Raw genomic sequence first — 25,831 nt, 5'->3', positions numbered from 1 at the left:
AGAATTCGGAAAGAAAAAGAATTTGGGGATAGCACTAAATTGCAACCATATGGATGAGTGAACTACTGTCATATTCCCAGGCTTTTACTTTAAAATATTTTCGCCACATTGCCTGGCAACATTACCACTGCCTTTGATGGACAGCTGACATTGGCTCCAGTAACTGCATAACAAGGGCTTTTTATGCTGAAGAAATTTAGGTTCTGAATGTGACATTTTTTTAACGAGATGCATGGAGTTGATGTTTTATTGAGATGTTGAAGTTATGTTGATTGAGATGACAGGAAAGGAATAAAAATCTTACTATGTCATACGTGGTGTACAGATTGGGTAAGTATATAAATTATACAAATCAAACAACAGAATATCTGAATGGCCTCTTATGAAATATCACATTTTTGATCTAAAATGCATTATGTTTCCATTAAAAACTAAAACTTTAATTCCACTAAACAGCAATCACAAAAGGCCTTCCCAAGGCAATGCATGTAACATGTGATAGCTTAGTAATTGAATATAAAATGTGCATGGTGCAAATAATTGAAAGTGGTATCAATGGCCTAGGGTAATTCCTTTAAACAGAAGCATCAGAGAAAAATGGGTACAAACAAGTATAAAAACATCTTCAAACTCCTGGAGGCCACATTAAGATAATTTTCTTTGTGTTCAATAAATTATATTTTAAAATGTAAGAAAGAATTCATCTGAAGTTGTCTCCTCAACCAATTTTTGATATTTCTCAATATGCACACACATGAGAAAAATGGATTCAGGCAGATGAGTTGGGATTAAATAAAAATGCAACTGCACACTTGATTATCCTTTATAAAAAATATGTAAAAAGAGGTACATGCTCACTTATATGCAATAACTTATTTTCCATGACCCTTAGGCACCATTTTTCACTACACCTTTGAACTTACCACTGTTGCTGTTAAACTTTGCATTAAGTAAATAACTCATGCTCAGAAAGTGAGAAAAATAAAAACAATCGAGAAACTTAAACATATTTATGGAATACAGCATTTGAGAGAATAGAAATTATAAGCTACCAATTACACACCATTCAAAGTCGTCCACAAATTTTCTTACCATGATCAGTAGAAAAAAATACTAAAAAAACCCCTTGAAAATGATATATGTGGCCTTAATAATAATTCATTTTATGAGATAAATTCCACCATTTAAACATAAAATATAAATAATGGTATCCCTCCCACCCTATTTAATACACAAGAATGGAAACTAAATGATAAAAACAAATAACAGCAAAAATCAACAATTAGATACGGGAATGTTTAGAACAACACCACGATTAAGAATTACAGACTTCCTCTCCATTTCACAATAACCTAAACCAGTGAAAATAAAACCAACCATTCAAGAACAGCTGTCTCATGACAAAATTTCCAAATTTTTATCAACTAAGCAAAGAGAAATAAAAAATAATGATAGGGTAAGCATGTTATTACTTTTAACCTTAGGTTGACCACATGTAAAAATATGTGCGTTGCCATTCTGGAAGGTAATGAGCCAGTGGTCTAAAAACATGGCCAACCAATGGTAAATTGTTCGACATGGCATTCAAGGCTGCATGCAGAGGCTTGGCAGATACCCTTTCATAGTACGGAGAACGGAGAAGGTAGAGAACAAGGGCAATGCTTCTTCTCGAGAGTTCTTTCCTTTCTTCACGACTCATGTTTGGTGAACGACCCATATGATTCAGCTTCAAGCTGAAAGAAAATATGCACAACACTTAAGCCAAAAAGTAAAATAAATCTTAACAGATTCTCTGAAAATTATAGCATGATCTCCACACTATAGTGTTCGCATAGTTTCTGTGCATTAGAGAGTTTCCCTGAGCCCATTTGCCCATGGTAGAGAAACTCCGATTGACGACGTGGGACCAATCCTGTTAACCGGTTCTAGACTCAGTGCGCACCAGATACGAACCTTTGAGAGTGGCGATCCACAAGAATCACAGAAAGCAAATGCAATGCCTTACTGGCACATCGGCCTTTAACACAGAAATTCTGTGGATGAGTAACAATAATAGATATCGAGTTTAAACTTGCAGTGATTTCAATATTCCTCTTTGAGAAGGTTTCCCCATTGGCAAGTCTCCATGATTATGTAAACAAATGAAAATAAAACTCAAAACCTTTTCACCAATCTACTAAAAGTATGAGAATACCAGCTGAATTTAGGCACCAGAAAAGGAATTATAATTAACCGCACCAGATAAAACTTTAACAAGATGGCTTGCCAAAAAACAAATGGTTAAGAGCAAAAAATTATATTATAGCATAATTTTTTATCCCATAAATTCCACTATGAACATACCTCGCTGGTTTTGGTGTTTCAGATCTCAATGTAAGTACGTAGAATTTTTGTTCTGGGAAGGCAGGTTATCGTAGATATTTTCTGATACTCCTTGCACTAGTTTTCAGTTTTCATCACTTGTTCTATCACTTGATTCATCACCAAGAGGAATAACAACCTCAACAAGGAGATATGAATTGATTCCAAGGATTTCATAATGCTCCCTACTCTATACTTAATCTAAACACAGGCTTTCACGATATATGACAGAATTGTCACTCTGACTATCTTGGCGAGTTGCCTACATTATTTCCTAGCAGAAGTATTGGTAAATGCTAATAATGCATTCCCTTAGCTCGGCAGAAAACTCCCTAAGCATGGTAACACTTGAGAATAACATAACACCACTGAAGACGAGATTTGCTCGGAAGGTTTCGATGGACTAACACCTGCAATTAATTCTCACTTCTTTTCCAATGATAAAAATATTAACATTTATGAAGATTAGCCAGAAATTGGGTATTTGTAGTTTTTTACAAGAGGCCTTGCGTTTGCTTTCAGCAGTTCTTTCTAACTGACACTTTCGAAGGTTCGTACCCGGCACACACTGAGTCTTAAACCACTTAAGCAATGATGATGATACAATTTGACACTGGCAGCCAATCGCAGTCCCTCTACCGTGGGCAACATGGCAACTCTCCAGCACACAGACACTCTGAGCACTATATACATTAGTTCAGGTCTATACATTAGCAGGAGTCTAAAACTTAGAAAGGTCTATATTTTATACCGGGTCTAAGAATAAGACTTGACCTAATATTTACTCCCAGTCTGAGATTTGCTTGGTTCTTAATGCATACCTGATATCATGAGGTCTTCATCAGCCCACAAATGAGTTTCAGGCCTCAAGTCAAATTCTAAGTCACTGCCTAGATCTATTCTCGACTAGGTTTAAGACTTAGCAAAGTTATAAATCTTAGACAAGATTTTAGATTTAGCTCAGGTGAATTTCTTAGTCCATGTCTTGATGTTAGTACATGACTAAATATTAGTCCAGGTTAAATCTTAAACTAAGTCTAAATCTTATTCCATATCTATATCTTAGTTCTAGTTTAAATCTAAGATAACATCTAAATCTTAGTCCCAGTCTAAATCTTAGACCTGGTCTAAAAATTATATCATATGATAAACTTACCTCATTAGGTCCAATCCTAATGACAGAAGCCATGGTCGCCATGGCTTTTCTTCATACGTATAAACAGCCCCGAGATAAAGAAGAGGCTTCAAGAGGTACATAATCTGCAAAAACAATATTAAGAATTTAAAAAATGGCTGTTAATCTCCTTCTTAATGATTTATATATGATAAGAAAAGTTTGTTAAAAATAACATTGAGAGTTAACATGAAACATATACGAAAGTATACATCAACATAATGCCCCATCTTCCACTTTTCACCTTCATTAAAAAGTAAATATAATCAGCAAAATAAAATTCATAGCCAAGGACTTTTAGCAGCAACATACACCCTTTTCGGTTCACAAATGGAACCATAATCTGTACACCAGCAATTCTGTAATTTTCCTTATATCACAGCAAATATTTGAAAATACTTATTTTTCATTCTATTTTCATTTCAAAAGCTTGGGAAATAAGCAAGAAAACATAATGGAAAAAAATTTAAATTCAGAGTTGCATAATTTCTTCACCCCATAATTATTATTACCCACAGAAATACTGTATAAGTGTGTGTAAGAGGCGCACCCCTATTTTGAGCATCGAAGCTATGAAGAAAAATATTTTGCGGCATTTTTTTAATACTATCGCACGGTATTGCAGACGTATGCCTGGAATTTCGACAGTTATCGAAATTTCCTCTTTTAATACTAATTGAAAGAGGATATTTTGATAACTGCGGCGGTAATAGCGGCATTAGAGGGAGTAGAAAGAGTTCCGATCCTCTCTTCGCACACGCCGTTGCTCTACGATGCTTGTCCTATTCACGAACAATTTTATTCAAATGCTCTCGCAGGAGTATTGCAATAGAATTGCAGCCGTGGAAAATTGTAAGGCAAAACACGACAGGCACATAGCATGAACCTTCCCAAGAGATTGGACAACAATTGGGGCAATCTCAGCGCTGTAGGATAATAACCACGTCGTAGATTTAACGGAGCCACACTCGGCCCTCCATCAGCCAATGCCTCTGCCGTTTTTTTTCCTTTCCGAGGCCCCACTGGAAAATAGGAAAATATCAAGTTACAGGGGAACAATGGAAACGTGTTTCATCCCTACCCCGTCTCAGCAACTGACCTTGATCGATCTCCCAGTTTCTGGAGGCCAAATGCTAGGTGAGTCATCTACTGAGCCCGAAGATATCTCGATAGCTTTCAATAATTGTATGACACGCACGAGGTTCAAAAAAAGAAAGAGATCTAACGTGACGCATATCTGACAGAATTTAAGTTTTTTAAGCTGTAATTTTTTGACACAAAGATTTATAGTTACAACAAGGCTACTAATATTCAAAATAGTCCAAACAGCACACTTTTGGAAGAAACAAGCGTAGCATAAGCACATTCAAACAAGACGAGACGGACTGGAAACTTCAGGCAATGCAAACTGCGTATATCACATTGCTGCGCCTTCGCCCCTTAGCTTTGAAGGCAATGACGTCACATGCAAGATCGGACGTGTTCGTCCCTTGCTACTTCGCTCATAGCCTCGTAGCTTGAAATACAGAGGGGAGGGAGCGCGCTCCTTCCCCTCGATCTCTCCTTCCGCGCTCTTCACTTATAAGCATTTCCGATTTCTTATATCCACAATTTAGTCCAACAATGAACACACTCGTTCGAATTTTTTAAAGCGTAGATTTTGACACCAATATAATTTTCAGTTGCAAAAATCCTCATATTAGCGTCTGAAGATGAGTTTTGAAAAATCAGGTGCTCAGTGTAATGGAAATTGCTCGGCAAGACAGATCTTGACTACTAACCAGGTATGTCCTTCAAAACTATGCATTTCTCTACGTTTGATAAGCGATTACTATATGCAGTATAAATGCTGTGGGATGCCCACTCGTGGTAGTAAATTTGGCGCGCGCTACGGAGCGAATCACCCCGCACGATCTTTTCCATGCTCACCTCTGAGATACCAACGTGACGGCGTAATGCTTACAAGAAATTCAAACAGGAGCATTTTAAAAATACGTCACTAAGGGAGAAACTCCCCTGCCTGCCGCTTGTTTTTGACCCAGGGTTTCAGATGACTGACTCACGCTGAAAACTAAGGCCACTCAGTTCCCCTTGGACTTGCGACCCGTAAAGGGGAGGGGGGAAGATAAGAAGTTTGTGTAAGAGGCGCACCCTCATTTTCAGCTGCAATTTCTGGGAAAAAAGGTGCGCCTCTTACACGCGCTTATACGGTAGTCCATCGCCTACTTTTTACAGAAAATGGTTGATATTAAGCTTGTATCAGGATTGATTTTAATGGTAGATTATGGTTATTAAAATTAACAATGTATTTTACGTGTCTACAATGTTTAATAATATGTCATAAAATTCTGCCAGGGTTGGTGTTTCAGTAACACTAGCACAATATCTGACATTGCGTGCTTTCAAGTATGGATGTATAAAAGCAAAGAATTAACAGAGGACCATAAAAACTATCACTCCCTCAGCATCGTATTGTTTTGGGGTAAATTAAACTTTCATAAAACCACAATGTCTCAATCTAAGTTGTTTAATGTGAATGCTAAAAGTCACTTAAAAATACTTAAGTTAAAAGGCCTAAAACACAACTTCTAATGGGTGCTTATTCCCAAAAATACTGATTGAATTTTCACTCATGCCAATTACTTACATTTTTATAATCATGTATTCAAATTGAGGGTAAAGTACGTACATACCTCTGCAATCTGAACTGACATTGGCATTGGAATATTTGACCCTCCCAGTCGAAACTGCTCCACATTGTTGTTGGGAGGAAGAAGTGGTGGAGACCAAGATCTAGCATTTAGTGGAGGAGCTGAAATGAAAGCAGAATAATTACTGAAAATGTAATATAAAGCCTCAAATAAAATATATACATGCATGAAGCTGGTAGTTGAAGATATAATATTGCGAATATAATTCCCATTGACCAATAACATACAGGGAACTACTTGAGGAATATAATGGAGGGTGAAATTGAAGGAAGGCCACACAAAGAATAATGGGAAATAATACTTGGTGAGCTTAAAGAAGAATAAAAGGAAGAAGTAAATCACAGAAACGCATGGGAATCGGCAAAATGGAGGGCTGCAGTATACCAATCTTTCGATTTCAGCACTATGAATACAACTTCTTGACAAGGTAAGCATTACACACATTACCATAAGTCAACAATCCAAAGATTGGTTTGATATATCTTACGATTCCGCTCACCTTTTCAAAGTGACTTATTTCTTCTCTTTTAAATCCTCATAACCTGTCCTCTGTAACTCATTCATATCCAATCTTTGCCCTTCCCTTCCACGATTGTTTTCATTACATCATCATGCCTCATTATGTGGCCAACTAAGTTATAAATCCCTTCTTCTCCTTAAGGTTTTTAGAAGACTTCTCTTTGTCAGACTCTTCTCGGGACTTCTCCACTAATTACTCTATTGATCCATTTATCTTCATCATTCTTTATTAGCACCACATTTTGAATGCTTCCACTCATGCCATCTCTGCACCAATCAAAGTCCAAGCCTCTCCCATAGAGAAACAACCTTCATATGTACCATCTGATGAATTGTTTCTTCTCTTCTATACTTATACTTATAGCTGTCAATAGATTCTTGTTTTTGTAGAATGGCCTCCTTGCCTATGCTATTCTACTGGGGGATCGGGTTGGTGCGGTGGCTAGAGTGTTGGCTTCCCACCCCGTGGGCTCGGGTTCAAATCCCAGCAGTGGTAGAGAATTTTCAGAGCCTGCCCAATCCCTGCTTGAATGTTGTGTGGAGGGCATTTCAAGATCAACACTCCGTCCGTCGGATGGGACGTTAAGCCGTGGTCCCCTTGGTGCCTTTCGCTAAGAGCAGGCTAATGCCAACGCCGGGTTTCTCTCCACCCTTCCTTACATACCCTTCCCTCATGGTGCAAATGACCTAAGCTGTCGGTCGCCTCCTCCAAATACCAGACCTACTATTCTACTGACCATTTCTTTCCTGCTTCGTCCATAGTCGGTAACTCTGCTTCCTAGTTAAAAAAAACTCTTTCATCTCTTCAAGTTATTGCTTTCCTAGATAAATACTTATCCTAGCTTCCTCTCATTTGATACATACTACATATTATCTTAATCTTCTTTTTGTTAATTTTCAGCTGATATCTGGCCTTGTCCTTTCCATATGTGTCAAAGTCTTCTTCAAATCATTCTTTGCCTTGGCTTGCCTGCTATGTCTTCAGCAAGTTGGAGCATACTAATAATTTCTCCTTTCGCACCCAAAGCCTTCTGTTTGAATTCATTGACGGCTTTCTTGATGTAAACATTAAAAATTACGAGGGAAAGTGCACACCTTTGTCTAATTACTTATCCTATTCTTGCTTCTGCACAGTTGGGTCCACATTTGACCATAGCTACTTGGCTTTTATACAACCTGTGAACAAATTCTACGATCATTATATAGCACTCTGATTTCTTTCAGAATACTAAGCATTGATTACCATTCCATGTTATCAAAGGCCTTCTCCAAGTCGACAAATGCCATGAAAGTAGGTTTGTTCTTCTCTATTATCTTCTCTACGAGCAGCCTATAAGTGCTACCAATTGCTTCTCTTGTACCCTTGCTTTTCCTAAATATGAATTGATCCTCATCCAAGAATTCTTCTGCTCTTCATTCCATTCTCATGCAAATGATTCTTGTCAGAATCTTCGATGCATGGTCCTAGAATGTTCACACTTCACTGCTCTCTTCTTTTTGGGCATTGGAATGAGGATATTCTCCTCGAAGTCACAAGGCATTTCTCCTATTGAGACCATACCATAGAAAGTTTTGTACAGTTGCGTTAAAATCTTCTCTTCCCCAGTTTTGATAAGCTCTGCTGGAATTTCATCTATTCTGGAGCCTTATTCTTTTGCAGGTCTCTTATTGCAGCATCACATTCTGACATTAAGATTATGGCTACCATTTCATCCTTTTCTACTTCACTTTCCTCTTCCATAATATATGAGCTGAGTTTGCTTCCATTGCTTAACTCCTCCAGGTATTCTTTTAATCTCTTCACTTTGTCTTCATGTTCAATCAAAGTACTTCTATTCTTGTCCCCTATGGAATTACATCTTGTACTCTGATCCTTGAAATGGTTCCTCACAATCCTACAGGCCGCTTCCATTTGACCTCATACGAGGTTATTTGGCACATCCTCCACTGGTTCATCATCCATGTTTCTCTAGCTTTCTTCACTCTGCAACAATTTTGTTCCCTGTTCTCTTGAAGCAAGCCTGTAGTTCCTCGGCTTTTGCATTTTTATATTTTTCCATTCTTCAATGAGGCCTAGAACTGATCCATGGCTTTCTCTTAAAAAAAATTCTTTCCCTAGAACTTGTCTACCTGAAGCCCACTTTAGATATTTTTTCCAGCTATTATCCACTGTTTTCTCAGTCTGATCTAATCCTATCTTGCTCTACATTACTTCTTGAAATGCATGGTTATTTTATGGATCCTATAGTTTCTCCAATTGCCATGAATTCTTTACTGATTTCTTTAATTTCAGATAGCGTTACATCATCACTAGATTATGATAACTGTCAGTAATTGCCCCTGTGCGGCTTTGCAGTCTTTTATCTGGCTCCTAGACCTCTGATTCTCTAAAATATAGACTAGTCGAAATCATCTTTTGTCTTCTGGCATTTCCTATGTCTATCTTCTTCTCATGCAATTCTTTAACAGTGTGTTGGCAACTACTGATTTGTGTTCAGTGCAGAATTTCAGGAGCCTTCCCTTCTTTCATTTCAATTTCATAATCAACATTTTCCAGCAATTCTCCCATCCTGGCCTTTGCTGACAACAGTGTTCCAAACACCTTAATCAATAAAGTTCTCTTTATCCTTTACCTGTTTGATTATTTCATTGATATCACTGTAGATATCTTTAATTTCTTCATCCTTGCAGTCTGGCGAAGCATGTAAACTATTACCACTATATGTACCAGGTTAGTCTCTAACTGTACCATAACTATCCTTTCATTGTACTGCAAAAAGTTTTTAACATGCATTCCAGTGCTCTTTCTGAGCATTTCCTCAACCCCAGCATTACCATTTAGAAATCCTGTGAGTATAATCCCCTAGCTTCCACTCCAAAGTCTCTCTCTTCAGGCCACCTCATTTAGCTGATTCCTAGCATCTCAAGGTTCAACTTTTTCATATCCACCATAGGGTTTTCTAGCCTACAGAAGGCATTAGCGATCTCACATTCCATGTTCTTACCTACATAACTTTATCCCAGTTGACCAATGTACCCTCCAAAGGAGTCCCACCTGGAGATCCAAATGGAGGACTAGTTTACCTCTGGAATATTTTACCAGAGAGAATTCCATCATGTCTGATATTTAAAAAGTTGGAATAGCTACAACTGCTCGGGATAATAATGTGGTGGTTTCCCCTTGCCTTCCACATTGCAGTACTACATCTGTTAAAGTAAATGTTACAATGCTCATAGTACAATGAGTGTTGCTGTAATGATCACTGTGGTATCTAACTTCTCTCATAATAACATGAGCTGCTGCAGTCTCCTTGGGTGATAGGAGGCATAATTGTACGCAGCCTTCCATTGCCAAGTCACTGCATCTTCACATGCTTAATGTATCATTTAGATGGCCTATATTACTCAGGGATAGACTCATACCATCTCAAAATGTCTGGTTTTGGAATTTTCCCAAATTAGGGTCTTCATACATTTCTACAATGGTTGGATGAGGTCTTGTAACCTGGTGACATTAGAGTATCCGTAATATCTTTTACCCAATTTGCTTAAAAATTCAGCCATGTAGCAGTTATGAGCATGCAAGACTGTGGGGGACATTGTAGGGGTTCAAATCCCCCCCCTTATACACACTTCTCCTCCAAGTGCTTCCTCAAAAATGTTTCTGGAAGTGAAGATGCAAGTGAAAATGTTATAATGAAAGTTATAAGCTTGACATTACCTGGAATATGAATGACACATAAAAGGCACTTTATGCCAAACCTATTACAGTAAAACCTCTTTGTAGTGAACCTCTTTACATCATAAACCTCCATACTTCATACCACCCCTACGGTCCCGTCAGATTTACATGTAAATTTATAGGCAAACCTCTTTTTAGTGAACCTCTTTATATCGTAAAACCACCACTTATCATACCAAGGAGATACCCTGGAGACAGCCAAACAACCTCCGCAAATCGTTCCGAGACAACTAGAGACCATTAATACAGCCATGATTACTTACATGGAATGACCTTTTCAGCGATAAATGTTTCACGCTTATTTTTTTTCTTATACACCTTTAAATATTATATAATTTTCACGTCAATCATTAGTTATGGCCATTTTGTCCATATGAGAGCATACCTAAGAGTAAATAAGAAAAAAGGTATCCAACTATCCAAATAATTTTAAGTGACTGTTGATTTAAGAGAGATCACATCGTTTTCTCTTGAATCATGGCAAAAATCATGCAATAGTGCTAGCTTTCTGCAATAAATAATAAATATACGTTCACTAATGCATGCATGTTTGTTTAAACACATACGTATAATGGTTTAAAAGACAGTAAGGCCTCTTTTTTTCCGAAGGATATGAAAAAATGGTGCCTATCACTAAAACCACTCTATGGTGAACCTCCATACATCAAAATGCCCAAATTTTGGTCCCCTCCATTATGATGTAAAGAGGTTTTACTGTAACCCTTATCTGATTTTTAATAAGCTTTCATCAAAATTAATTCATCACCTGAATTAAGAGGTGACTTAATGAATAATATCATTGTAACTCAGCATCATGTAAATTTGGAATCAAATGACTTTAAGAGTATATTGATCCCTACCTTTCCTCTAGGTCCAAAGCAATTCTTTAACGATGGCTTATCCTAATGTTTAATTATCTTATGGCTAAACAAATGAATTAAGGTGCAAATTCAAAGGCCTTACATTATTCTCCTTTAACTTTCTTTTTCAAGGAGGACAAGCATGCATCTTTGCCCTATTGGAAAAAATCAGCCGATTCCATTGAAAATTCCAATTGAAATCAATTGAAAATGCCAATTTTCAATGGAAATTCCTTGTTTTCAATGGAATATCCAAAAATTCCATTGGATTTTCAAATTTACAACTGAAAATACGAATATTCCATTGAATATTAGGAAATTCAATGGAATTCAAAGAAAAGATACAATTGAATTTTCAAGTATTCCATTGGATTCTCAAATTTTCAATGGAATTCCCAAATATCCTATTGAAATCTCAAATACTCCATTGAAATCTCAAATACTCAATTGAAATAAAAAATACCGTTATACCGTTATTCATATGTTTACGTGCACATGGTTGACTGGGTTGTGGTCAGTTGTGGTTAATTTTTTGCTTGTGGAGAAAAGACTATTTAGTATCGTTGTTATTTAATCTGTGCTTGATCCCCACAGCGTTGTTTTAGGTCATTCGTATGTTTCTTCCGTGATATATAGTGGAAGTCTTGATGTGATTGTTGTGCTGTAGTGTGTTCATTTAGTAATGTATCGTTTGCCTTCAGTTTTTTGACTGGTTATACTAACGTTTGTGTTTAAAATGTAAGCATATTTATATAACTTAATTATGCGTACGTGCGTTACGTCGCCGACAAAAAACTACTAGCATTGTCGGAATAGTGTGTATCACGCAGGTTTGTTTGTGTGAAGTGAAATTCCCGTGTTCTTGTATAAACATGAGTGACATGTTTCTGTTGTGAAAAACAAGTTATGTTGGCTTCATGTCAAACCAGAAGTATATTTATCAGTATTTTAAAGAAGCCTTTCTTAGATAAAGACGTGTGAGATATTTGTTGGTGAAGTAGTTATCGCTAATCGCGGAAAAACGTCTTCTTTTCGACAACTATTCAACGTTGTTTGAACTGGTAAAAGATGTGGCTCTCGTGATATAGTTGTTGTTCTGATAATCATGGCAAAACTATACAGATTTTCGATAACTATTCATGATTGTGAGAAGTGATGTAAGATGTGGAAAAGCCCAATTAAAGTTTTCATGGCACTGCTTCTAAAAATATTTCAACTTTAATTTTTGTTCACATGTTTTATTTATTCAGAATTCGGGATTCGTGAAATTTAGATGTTAAGTATATTCTACCTAATAATAAGTTTACCATATTGGATGCATTAATGTATTTGTAATTTTTTCAATTGAACTTTTCCATTGAAAAGTGACAAATTTCAATGGATTTTTTTTCAATTGTAAAAATTTTCATTTGAACTGTTCCATTGAAAATTTTTCAATTGAACTGTTCCATTGAAATTTGTCACTTTTCAATGGAACATTTCAATTGAATTTTTTCCGATTGATTTTTTCCAATAGGGTGCTTGTCTACAAATTATTCGCAGCTTAGATTTTATCTTACTTGACTTACATCAGACATATGTAGATATTAATATCGATATACAACATTATTAAAATAAAAACGTAATTGCCATCAGTGAATAATGTTGATTTTACATTTACAATTAAAAGTATATTATTTCTTATTCTGAATACTTTCATCTATTAGCAAGAGTGTTCTCTGATCATAGTTTGACAGTTTAAGCAGCTTCAATAGTTAAAAATTGTAATATTAACACATACTTATTCTACGAAATCATGCTAGATATTTTGCTACATGATGAAACAACGTTATAATAGTAATGTCATGATTTATTTATCCCTTAGTGAAACTTAAAATTGAAAGGAAATGAGGGATACAAAGAATGGCACTAAAAAATGAGCACCTAATATAAAATTGAGAAGCTCACAAATAAAATTTAAAGAAACCAAATGCACCCATTGTCGTCCAGGCTTACTTACAGAGGCATTTCTTAATAGAAATGCAAATAATCAAACTTTAGGAAACAATGGAAAGTTACTTTACCTGAACTGACAGTCCGGATAACTCTTCCAGACTTAAGAGAAAACGCTGAGGTCGAAGAGATTGTTCTACTGAGCTCTGATACTTGTCTTTGAAGAAACTCAGTGCGTTGAAGAGGAGGTACAGAAGGTGCTGTGGTGATCCTTTCTTTATAATGGAAGAACAACAGAAGTTTTGATATACACCTATCAAAGAAACAAAAATGTATGAATAAATGCCAATAAAAAAGGAACTACAACTCCATTCAAAACTTACAACCAGCTTACTTGACTAATTGAACTATGACAATTAATATCCACTTTCCCCGATTTCCCCAGGTTTTTTTGGCTGTTATTTCAATAAAAACCTCTGTATATTCCAAAACTGTCAAGAAAATTTTCAACTTTTCTCCGGGGACACGATCTCCGATTCTTCGAGCGTTGAAAATGATCCTGTCGTTGAACAGCACTAACAAATTGGACAGCGAGTAAACCAATTCTGACACGATACTAGAATTATTTATTCTCCCTGAAAAGAAATAATGGGGAAAAGGTCAATTTAGAGCTGATTCACTTAACATTGAAACTAAGAAACGAAATTTTTCACAACAACAACAAACCTGCAATGAAGTATGACACCCATTTCGCAGTTGTTTCCAAATCAGCTGATTTCTGCGGATTCTGGCTCACCCATTCTTTATACGCGCAGTAAAATTCAGCGAGCGAATTCACAGCTGAGGACATCTTTCAATACGAAACCTGAACAGCATTTAATTGAAATAACAGAAAAGACTTACACGGAAGCGCGCAATACAAAGGACAGCGCCATTTTGCTTGATTAACGCAAGTCATATTTCTGGTCCAGTTCGCGAAAGAGGCGCTAGGTAGTGCGGTTGTAGTTTTGTGTGGAAGAGGAGAAGGAGTTTATGATTGCGATGAAACCAAAACAAACTCTCAGTTGTTGTCAAGGTCCAGGGCAGGAGCAGCTGTTCGGACAAGCAGACGTCTAATACACACCGGCAGAGGATAGTGAGCAGCTTTCTTGCCGAGAAATCTTCGTAGCTGTCGGAAAAATGACGAGCCCTACACAAGTGGTGAGCAGTGCCACTCTTGGCCCCGTATTATCTCGTACTTATAGTAAATTTCGCAGCAGATATGGCTTAATGCTCCGATGATCTGCGTTTTTCGACATGAAAGTGGCATTTTAAAATGTGATAGTGATTAATGCTGTGATTTTCGTCTGTGCCTCCTGTTTAAATCCTTTTGTAACCGTTTAAATAAGAGAGCTTATTCATTCCTGCCATCGCGGAAGTGGGTTATTGTGTTGTTGGCTGTCAGCTATCCCTCATCGATGCGCCCTCAGTTGGTTACCTACAATGGACACGAATGACATCTTTTGAAGTTCCTTCGTTTTTTCTATGTGATGTCAACTATTCAAAATCAACTTATCGCGTTTAGTCTGCGTAGGGACCGCGCTTATCCGCTTGTCGTCTTTCAACTTCCTATTTTACATTTTTAAGTAGGCAATTGCTTGAGAGAGAACCGTGTGCATCAAGAGAGTAATAATGAATGGTGTCATGTTATTTACAATTTCTCGGAGGTAACTGGTTAAATTGGTTGTCACGCGGGGACAAATCTGTGCATTTGGAAACATATTTTTCAGCGCTACCCTTTTACAGGAATGATGTATGAATATCCTCAGCAGATACGTGGTCGCTGCTATTTTTAGTAACTCTTTTCCCTCTTGTAGATCCATAGTGAGAGAATATTTTTGATGAATCGTTCGGCGTCATAGGCTTACGGAATTATTACTCATTGCTGTATTAATGACAGGGTGATTTTTGATTGCCCCGATTATTCCTTAATCTCGAATGTATCTTCGCCTGGAAGTGTTCATGTTCCCTGCTTCGCATCTCCGATTGGATGGAAGAATGAATACTGTTTGGCGCCCTGCCTCGGGCTAGGGACTTGAGCGTTGTGGCGCCAACCATTAAAATTCACTTTGGCGCCCCCTTCTCCACGGGGAGTGTGGGGATGCTTTACGCCCCCTGTACTCACTCGAAGTGCCTCCAAGCCAAGCTGTCTTGCGGTTGGTCCGGCCATTCCCTTATATTCAATATCTTCTAAACTATTCTCAATCGAATATGTCTACCCTCTTGGCAATTTCCTCATTGCTGGTGTCATTATAATTTTATTTGAATGCATGAAATAGGGTGCATATGCCTGAAACGTTGTGCAGGGGAAACAGAAATTCAATTCAATTGATCTTATTTTTAAATGATGGATCTCGAACATAGTGAAGCATTGTGTTTCATGATAATGCCTTGGCCTGTAGTTTATTAGCTGACCGATTGCTAACCTATACTTCCACCCGTATGACCGTTCAAATATTATGCTTTAATTCACGCTCTTGTGAAAATTCAGTTCATTATCAATATTCGATATCCAGTTCGCGGTTTTACTGGAATTGTCCTAGCTATGGTTAATCTGGACGTATTTTTCTTTGCGAAGAGAAAAAACCACCTATAGTTGCGATGTCAAATTTGGGCAAACGTATTTTAGAAAATTTTACGGATCTGGATGCGAACATTCAGGCATTCATATTATTGTCAAATTCAGTGGCATGGTTAGGCGGGATTGACGGCGGTAGTCCGCCGCAGGCGTTCTCTACAGAGGGCTGCCTTATTGGGGCTGGGGCGCCTAACTCACGCACACCTAATGCACCTCAGCCTCTGAGTAATATATATGGATTTTATAACTTATTAAGTAGCGCCTGATCTAGTCATTTTCCTGCGAGGATCATGGCAGACTCATGGGTACAATAAAATCTAATTTCTGGCGTGGACTGCAATATTTCCATACTAAAGTTTAGATGATACAGCTTTCGTTGAGATGAAAACGGTAATATTTTAATGCGAAAAATTCTCCTGTGAAGCTTGAATCACGCGTTCCAATATTATATAAATTTCCGTGGATAATTTGAGCTATAGCGGTGAGGCACCGTAATAAAGATGTTCGGTTTGTCTCCACCTTTTCCTCTTATCCTCTGTAGTCTATTGTCATCCACTCTCCTGAAATATCAGTTTCCCCCCTTTTGTGATTTGTTTCCTGTATCTCCTTTTGTGTGGTATTTGTCTGTAGTTTTTCCTGCACTCATTTATCTCGATAATAGTATCCGCCTGTTTATCATGTCTTTTAATGCTTCATTCTCCTTTTTCCTGTTTTTTTTTTTACTATTCGCGGGGATTTGTTGTTTAGCTCACTTCGCATCATAGGGACGAGTTAAATTCCCATCAGTGGCGGCGTTTTTTTTTTTCAACACTCCCGATCCCTGATACGATGCTTTTGTGGGAGGAGAAATTACCTTAAACACTGTACCATGTCCGTCGAATATGATGTTTGTGCCTTTGAATGATGGCTCTGAAAACATATTGAGTTTTTACTACTACAAAATACAGTTTGAAATGTAATATGACGTTTTCTTATGTTATAAACTTCAATTTAGAGAAAGTTTCTGTCATTTTTTCGATGTTTAAAAAAAATGTGAAATCCATGCTATTAAACTGCAATTTTATTTATCTAGCTCCTCTCTGCTTTTTACAATATCGTTTTATAAAACAAATTATCTTTCATGTTTGGATTTTAGTATTTGTTTCGCTGAACTTTTATTCGTTATAATTATAAACTTTGCTGTTGGGAATTCAAAAATGTAATGTAAGTCAATTAGTGAGGAGGAAGGCAACCACTTGGGCGCCGTTAAGAAAATAAACGATTCTATTTATCTATCGTTACCGGGTACGGTTACCCTATGCCATTCTAGGACGTACAGACAGTTAACAAACTGATAATCCAGTCAGCTTTTTATCAAGGGCGGATCCTGGTTTTTTTATGGGGGCTGAAGGGTCTTCTCATATTTGAGATTAAAAACAACATACAACAATTACTGCACGTAATATTCTATTTATTTTAATATGGAAGTTAATATGACATTAAGTTATTGAAGTTCCGTAATACACAAAACAAAACGAACGCAATGATAGCCGCATTAAAAATCTTGTCTATTCGCTACCTTGGTTTGACAAGGTTCTAACTGAAATTTTTGCAAAATTTGGTGTTTTCACTCAAGATAACTAAGTTTATGTTTCTCTTTGTGTTGCACCGGTTTTTATTCCTCTATGTAAAATAATAACAGATTTAGAACAGTGACAAAGTTCCAACTGCAAGGAGAAAAAACTAATATTTGGTGTGACAAGGTTCTAACTGCATTTTACTTATTTTATTACTCATATAAACATGTAAAAAAATAAAATAAATTACATATTTTCTTAAAGTAATAATTACTAGTGTATCTAGTGGATCACTAGTGTATGTGCTAAAAATCAAAAATAAATTCCTATTAATAATAGAAATAGAGCAGTTTAAAACTTTGACAAGGTTTTTCTCAGAACCAGCTGATGGTCAGTTAGAACCTTGTCAAACCAATGTAGCGTATTGTTTAAGCGTCTGGGTGGGGGGGGGGGGGCACGTTCCCCCGTGCCCCTCCCCTAAATCCGCCGTTTATCATTTTCTTTAAAAAATGCTAGTAAATATTTTGCCTTCAATGCATAGTCCGAAAACTATGGTGAATTTTCTTTAGAGACTTTTTCCTTGAACTAGGTCTGTTTCAGCCCTTCTAGCGAGAGTCAAGGACATAGCCAGAAAGCAATTTTCGGGGATAGGGGCACTCAATTCGAGAGGGGGTACATTTTAACGTGAGGGACGTTCATTTGGAGAGGGTGCACTTTAATCGGTATCGCCCAAAGATTTTGTTGGTGAAGTTAGGGGTTGAGGGGAGGAGTAGGTATTTGAAGTGTTTGAATCCCTGGAACCCCTCACGTTTGCGACGGCCTTGTACAGTTATGCGCTATCAAAGTCGTTCCTTCTTGCGCACACTCTTAAGAACGGATGCCTTTTTGATATAGCCGCGAAAAAATATATTAAAATGCATTTCTTAAGCAAAAATGTTAACAACGCGGAATTAAACAAGGAAATTCCTGATTTATTTTCGCTTTTCGTCCGACCTTCATCTCTTATTTTTCCCCCGCACACCACTCACTGCTTGGATTTTTGTGCTATAATTATGCCCTTATAACAGTGCGCCATGACGTTGAGTTTTCTTTTTATAGTTAAAAAATATAAAATCCAATATTATCCCTTAACCAGCGGGCAATTTTTTTAGGAAACGGATGTCTGGTTACTTCATTTTATTTTAAATCATATTTCTTTTATTTTTTTGAGGAAGATAAATTCTACTATCAGTTCGTGAAACTCCAGGTACCTATTCGCATTTTGGTATAGTTAGCTTTCGTATGGAAATGTCATCCTATTTAGGAGTGTCGGAGGATCATTATCGTATTGAACGGATGCATAAGTAATTGGTGGTCACATATGGCTCTTGTGTTGTCTCGTCCAAGCGCTTCCTAATTGATGCTGATGAGGGCTGACACTCAGTTGACGACGCGAAATTGTTTTTCTCAGAGAAGAGACGAGGGCTGATTAAGATTATGGCTTTAGGTAATCCAGTGGTCATAAAGCTCCAAAGTGTTACTGCTTTTATTCCCGGAATCTAATAAGATACTGGTCTCCTTGCGCTTTTATCTAGTGAAATTTGCACCAGACGTTTTCTTTCGGAAGTGTTTTTCCACTATCTGAGCTGGCCATCGATTTCCAGTAGAAAAGAGCTTACTAAGGACTAACACAGTTATTCCCACTCATTTTTCAAAGCGCTGTTTTTCCGTTAAGTTTTCTTTTGCTAATGACTTATATAAATACCCATTAATTAACGTCAAAATTATTCGCAGTTAATGGGAATTGACAAAAAATTAGCTATGCGCACGCTGTTCAATTAATCGAATTGTCTCATTGGTTTTCTTAAGGGCTGTGACTTTGATTGATAATGCCTTTTTTTATGTCTCATCAAAAGCGTCGTGAGTTTTTCTCCCTTACCATAGATAACTATCTGATCTATTGTAATCAGCAATAGATAAAAGACCCTTGCGTATTTGTGGATGTAACTTGTTGGTGATATTCAACTCAGCCTTGGTTCCAAGGGCATATTTCGTTATTTATAAATTTATTTCCAACGTTACTAAAGTATCGCTGAAATCATTGGAAAATATTTTTGTTGAGTAAAATTTACATAATTTACTGCTTACAATTTAACGAATAAATAATTTCCTCTTCCTGCCTTGTTTCATGTCAAACTTTTAATTTGTTTCACCCTATTTTGCTTGAATGAAAATATATGCCCTTTTGGCTGGAAGTGAAAAATTAATCGTAAAAATCTATTACCCGTCTTATCTGTTGCGTAAGCTTGTTATTGAGATAATTTCGCCCATTTTTCTTTCTATAATGAATTTCGATTACGTGTGCGAGTTAATTGGTCATTGGGTGTAATATATGTCACTTCTACAGGTAATACTTTTTGGCTGTCACAACGAATGCATATTCGTTGTTAACTTAAAATTTTCCTACTGCAGTTTTATTACCGATTACCGGGGTACAGAGTGGCTTGATCCTTGGGCATAGGAGATCACTTTCTTTTTTAAAAATCACAATAAAATTAAAAAAATGCATTTGAGGGATATTTGTTATGTTGTGAGTACCTAATTTATGCTGTGCATAAGGGACTAATCGTGTTACCAGTTCTGTTTTTCTCGTCGACATAATTTTGTCCTAACTCTTTAGGCCGCTGATCTTCCGTGAACTTTTGGCTGGCACGAAAAAATGTCGAAAATGTCTTGTCTCTAGGTTGTCCTTTGCACAAAATTACTGCTTAGGAAAGTTCCCTCCTCTCGCTGTATATTCGGGAAGTCTATTTTAGTGTAAGAGATATTTTATTGGGGGCATAGTGCATTTTTCCCTCTTTCAATTTTGAATATTGGTTGAGGTAATTAAGTTTTCGTATGAATCAACTTGTGTGCTTTCCTTTCCTTCAAATCTAATTTCCATCACACCTGATAAAATTACCGTAGCTTTCATGACAAAGGCATTTTTTTCTGGTGATGGGATTTTTCATTTCTGGTGAATGTCTTGGTGATTGGACCTATTTTTAAATCCCTTCGCGGAAAATCCGTTGAAGTGTCAACCCAGGGAATACTTGAATGAGTAATCACCCTCCTCATAAACTCATATCATCCGTGTTACTCGGGATGGTGCTTTGAATGGTGTAGTTATTGCTCTTTTTGAAATTATTTTTAGAGGAACAGTTTAATCTCTTCCATGGAAAAGACATTTCCATGTTATTGACAATTAATTTGAAATACAGTAGCAAAGTTAGCTTTTTCAAAGTTCAAGTTATCAGCTGGATAACATAATGGCAGAACACGCTTTTATGGTTCACAAATTTTTATTTACCGAACCAAAACCCTAGAAATTTCTCACCACTCACTCGATTTCATAAATTTTATAAATTCACTCGCATCATGTAGTTATTCCGTGAAAATGTCATAGTTTGTCGAAATCTGGGTTGATAAGTAAAAATCCGTGGACCGTACAAACCTTGTTTTTCGTTATGTTACCTGTTGCCCGGTTCCATAAAATATCGCCATCTACTCTTAAGTTGGTAAGTAACCCAATAATTACAAACCAACCTGTATAGACTGTTGGATTACCCGTATTGTAAATAGTCTGTTTGCATATTTGAAACTTCTTCGCTCAATTTTGTATGATGTATATGATGAAAATCTTGATCTGCCGATGTCTGCTCATGATAACCTGTTTACTTTTTCTACCGATTAAGGTAGGTTTATATGGAGTATTCACCAAGTATTCTGGGAGTTTGCCCTCCCTTCAAGGACATTCATCTTTAATTACTTTTCATTCTGTCTAAAAATCTTATCTTCCTTCCTCTCCCTCGTTTACCCAACATTCTACCCTCTAACACTGTTTTTCATCATCCCTTCCTCGCTAAGTACTCGCTCCATGCATACCCTCTATCTCCTCCATAAATCATCTGGAAGCTTCCTCTCCTCACCCACCATGTCCAAAACTTTGTTGTTCCTCCTCCTCTACGTCCACTTCACCTTCTCCATTTTTCTTCACACCCACATCTCGAACGCCTCCAGTATTTTCTCGTTCTCCTTCCTAAGTAATTGTCCATGTATCCGCACCGTAAAGCGCGTCACCCCAGATCAGACTCTTCACCAGCCTTTTATTGAAACTCATTCTTGACTCTGCTCTCATACTCTCCTTTCTGTTCATAAACGCTTCCTTTTCTTACGCTATTCTCTTCTTCATGTCCTTGCTGTTGATTCTGTTTTCCTCTTACGAGCTACCCCATCGTTTGAATAGCTCTATCTGCTCAAGTTTTTTCCCGCCTAATCGCGTAACCTTTGTCTTCTTGGGATTTATCCTCATGCCATGTTCATTGTAACGCTTGTCTAATGCATCCACCAGAGCCTTCTCTCCTCTTGCTGACTCGTTGATCTACGTCTGATCATTCGTAAATGATTTCCTCTCTGATTTAAACTGTATTTCTCCCTGTTTTACTACAGCTTCCAATTCATCCCACACCTCTCTTACCATCTCCTCAGCGTACACGTTAATAAACAATGGCGATATTGAAAAGCCTAGTCCTTCTCCTCGGCCAATGCTTGCCCACCCCGATTCTTCGTCCGCTACCCTCACTTGTGCAGTCTCGGCCGTAAGTTACGAATGAGTCGCATATCTCTCCGTTGTCCCGATTATATCCATTGTTCATTCATGATGGAATTTAAATGAGAATTGGCTCGTGTCACAAATTTTATTTTATTTTCGATTGTGACAGAGTTTGAAGGATAAAAAACTCTTAGTTTTGCTATTTTTTTAATCCTTCTCTAACTTCTCGAGCGATTCGCGGCGAAAAACCATATTCCCGAATTCGTATTTCAGAAAAATTGATGAAGTCACGAGCTCATTCCGAGTAGATCACCGCTTCTCTACTGGTCCTCGTCCTTGCGTATCTATCTCGTGTGGTCCTTTGAGTGTTCACGTTTTATTTTTTGTTTTGCCGACGTCACTAGAGTTACAGTTTATTGCTTGCTCAGGGAAACCCTCTCATTGAAAGAATGAATCGCATTCCACACCGTAAACGTAGAACCACGCGAGAAGATGAGGAGTAACTGACAAGCAGTGACCCGCTCGGCAAGAGAACGTGACGTCATCAACTCAGCGACGAAACAGTGGAGTCCGTATATTAGTTGCCGCGAATAGCTCGAGAAATGAGCGACGGATTGAAACACGAAAACATTCGGTTGTTTGTATTTTAAACCTCACCCACAATCGGCAAAAAATGGGCTTAAGAATCAACCTTAACTGCCCATAGCATTGGAGAGGGAAGTAAACTTTACTTTTACGGTGAAAGCTGAGACGATGGCACTTTGAAAGGGTAGTGTTTCCAAACCTCGCCTGAAGTGCAACTCGAGGACTTAAATGCTTACCATTCGACAGGAAATCCCTCCTACTTATCATGAAATGGGCGTGCTTAGTGGATGGATTTGGAAACAGTTCTGTCTGAAGTGATCCTAACGATTGTGAAACATTGGTTTTATTCGAATAGCGGATTCTTTTCTACGGCCGTGGAATTCGTGGTGGAGGAAAAGGTTAGAGCTTTGTAACTAGCTCTGGGTGAAAGGCACAGAGAAATTCAAATGCGCTGCTCCAGGCTCTCCCGTCCCCCTTCCCGTTTCTCGTTTCCTTTGCAAACGATTTCCGCTTTTGTGAGCGACACTCGCTCTGCAAATCAACCCATGAGTGTCACAATAGTAGGGCACACTTCTCTCATATTCCATTCCCGTCTCTATTTCAGCTGACGCTTTGGCGCTGTCAAGTGGCGTGTTTAGATGCTTGCTTGGGAACGTAGGTTTTTTTGAAGTGACTAGTCATGGCCTCCAAGAATACAAGTAACAATGAATTTGACCAGGGCCCGGAGTGCTCTCTATACTGTATGGTTCATTATATGGAGAAAAATCTCTGGAACATCTCTTTTAAACGTTGGTCTTTCCTCTCCCGTAGAAAAGTGAATCTGGTCTCTTCAGTGGTGGCTCGCATCGCCTCAAATGAACGGCGCGAAATTCTTTGTCAAAATTCAAAGAACAAAGAAAAAAATACATAATGCTACCAGATTGGTTCAAAAAATATATAAATTGGAAAAAGAATTTAAAAAAATAATATCAATGCATTATTCAATAAAGTATTGTGTTGTTTATAATCTGTGCAAAATATCTAATTTTTTAAATATTCCTAATTCACACAAACATCACATTATTCTGTCAGTGATACGCATGCGCTGCTTTTTAAAAAATATGCTTTTGTGAACTGGCTATTTGGGGTGAGTTTTTATTTACCGGTACAGTCAATGTTTCGCACCTTCGGCGCCGCCACACTGTGAGAACCTGTCTCCTCTTCCTCCTGGAAAGATCCTGATCCACCTGTATCAGTGGCGGATACATATGGTGGGCGAATCCCCCCCCCCCCCCTTCGCGGGGCTGCCCGCATTGCCTAACATTGCAGAGCAACCATTATAACTTTTTAATATCATCAGATGGCATTGTCTTGTATATGTGTATAGTCAGTTCTAATAAAAATTCCTTAAAATTTGCATGTGACCTATTTTTCATTACGATAAAAGTAAAGATAGCTGAAGATGAAGATATATTTTGCCCCCCCCCCCCCTTGAGTTTTTTTTCTGCGATCGCAGCTGACTTGTGTGCTTCACTAACTCAACCCGAAGGATATTTATGCTAGGTGAAGGTAGAATCTACGGAAAAATCTGTGGAATATTCTAAATTATAGGCTATTCTTTCATTTCTGTAGGTACAACGAAACATGGTATCGCTAATGGTGGACCACGTCGCCTTAATAACGGCGCTGAGATTCTTCAATCCTAATCCCTTCCTTCCCTATCCCTACCTTGGAGGCGACGTCGGGCTCCTATTGCGGCGTCGCTTCCTTTCCCTTTTTCCCTCCTCTCCACCCCTCTCCTGAGGATTTTGTGAGTAAAGGACATGGTTCCTGTGCCTCAGGAGTGTAACCCCGCGAGTTCGCCCTGGGTACTCTTTTAAAAAAGGTGAGGGTAGAGCTCACCCCAGAAAAATCCACTGCTGTGCGACTAACACGCTCTAAGAGTAAGGGGGCCAGTTTCTTTCCCACTTCACTCTCTGGTTAGGTTTTGAGCTAGCTATTAATTTTGTAGGATAGCAGTTTTAGGAAGTAGGGAGATCTTTGTTTGTTCCAATTTTTTTCGTAAGGACAAGTATCCATGTTTACGCATCTTCTCTGGTGATTATGGTGCGCTTAAAATAATCCATCTACGTTAAATTGGTTAAATTACGATTCTTAAATACGCTGTCTAGGAATCTGGCGAACCTTGGTTTCCTAAAATGCCAGTTATGACTAATATAACTGCTATGTTAGCTGCTGGGGTTACAGGCGAAGTACTTTTCAGTATAATAAAGAATTAAGGCCAAATCTAAACATAAACATAAGTATAATTAATCATATTTTATGCGTTTTCATGGGGAAGAAGAGATGGGGTCTGTTTAAATATTGGCGGTGGCCTCGTGGAGGGAAAAATGAACCGTCGACTGCAAATAATTATTTCAACTTCTCGTCGTTTATATTGGATCGGATACTCTTGGCTTCCAATGGATAATTTTCGCGCAAACTGAGATTCGCTTAAAAAGCATGTGCGTGTAATTCAAACCCTCATTCTGAGTTCCTTTGGTAAATTTCAAGTAATCATGGGCCAACTTCCCAACGAGCCGCACATCTAATGAGAGAACCTATACAGGAACATCGCTTGGGAGTTACTGGTATTTGATGGTGTTTCCGAACCTACACCTCATTATTATGTGCACATGGGCGTACCCAGCGAGGGGCAGGAGGGGGCAGATGTCCCCCCCTAAAAGCAAATATCGCTTATTTTTTTAAGGAAATTAACATTTTTTCAAGCAAATTATTTTAAAAACTAAGAAAGAGCTGTTACAGTTTCCTTAAATGTTGATTTCATTCACCTTTTCCATGCTTGAAGCTTACCTACAACTTGAACAACCATGGCTTGCCTCCCCCCCCCTCTAGTTTTGATCCTGGGTACATCCTTGAATGTGCAACTTTTATATACAGTACTCATTTTTTATATACAGTAGGCACGCGACACTGGAGACTGGAAAAACCTCGGACTTGGATGGGCTGTTCTGAAAAAAAATGAGAAAATCATTCTGTTCGTAATGAAATGTACCTACGTGAAAAAGAGTCTCTGTCATTCGCACTCTTTATGCCAACCCCATACAGGTTTGTGTGTACAAAAAAAGTGATGTCATTGCTAAGTTATTCATTCGTCCCAGCGCGCACAATGGATTTTTTTCGATAAATGGCGTCAGAGAAATTTTAATAATTAAATCCCGCTTA

At 37.9% G+C, this 25,831-nt stretch overlaps 2 protein-coding genes across 2 annotated transcripts in view; one reads left to right on the top strand and one right to left on the bottom strand.

Annotated features, from left to right (window-relative positions):
* Positions 1-807: 807 nt before the first annotated feature.
* LOC124161846 (peroxisomal membrane protein PEX16) lies at positions 808-14,247 on the bottom strand. The gene is made up of 6 exons (XM_046538063.1): positions 14,026-14,247; positions 13,694-13,934; positions 13,431-13,612; positions 6,229-6,347; positions 3,518-3,621; positions 808-1,733 (listed from the first exon to the last, which is right to left on the bottom strand). The coding sequence occupies exons 1-6, from the start codon at positions 14,147-14,149 to the stop codon at positions 1,481-1,483; spliced, it is 1,023 nt and encodes a 340-aa protein (XP_046394019.1). The 5' UTR covers positions 14,150-14,247; the 3' UTR covers positions 808-1,480.
* Positions 14,248-14,357: 110 nt separating this feature from the next.
* Positions 14,358-25,831, top strand: part of LOC124161847 (lysoplasmalogenase-like protein TMEM86A) — a 295,810-nt gene continuing 284,336 nt past the window's right edge. The window contains exon 1 of the mRNA XM_046538064.1: positions 14,358-14,499. Within this exon, the coding sequence (XP_046394020.1) occupies positions 14,479-14,499 (21 nt within the window). The 5' untranslated portion in view covers positions 14,358-14,478. The remainder of the gene's footprint in view (positions 14,500-25,831) is intronic.

Source organism: Ischnura elegans, chromosome 7, assembly GCF_921293095.1.
Source record: "Ischnura elegans chromosome 7, ioIscEleg1.1, whole genome shotgun sequence".
Lineage (NCBI taxonomy): Eukaryota > Metazoa > Arthropoda > Insecta > Odonata > Coenagrionidae > Ischnura > Ischnura elegans.
Note: the sequence above shows the minus strand (reverse complement) of the source record. Positions and strands in the feature narration are given on the sequence as shown.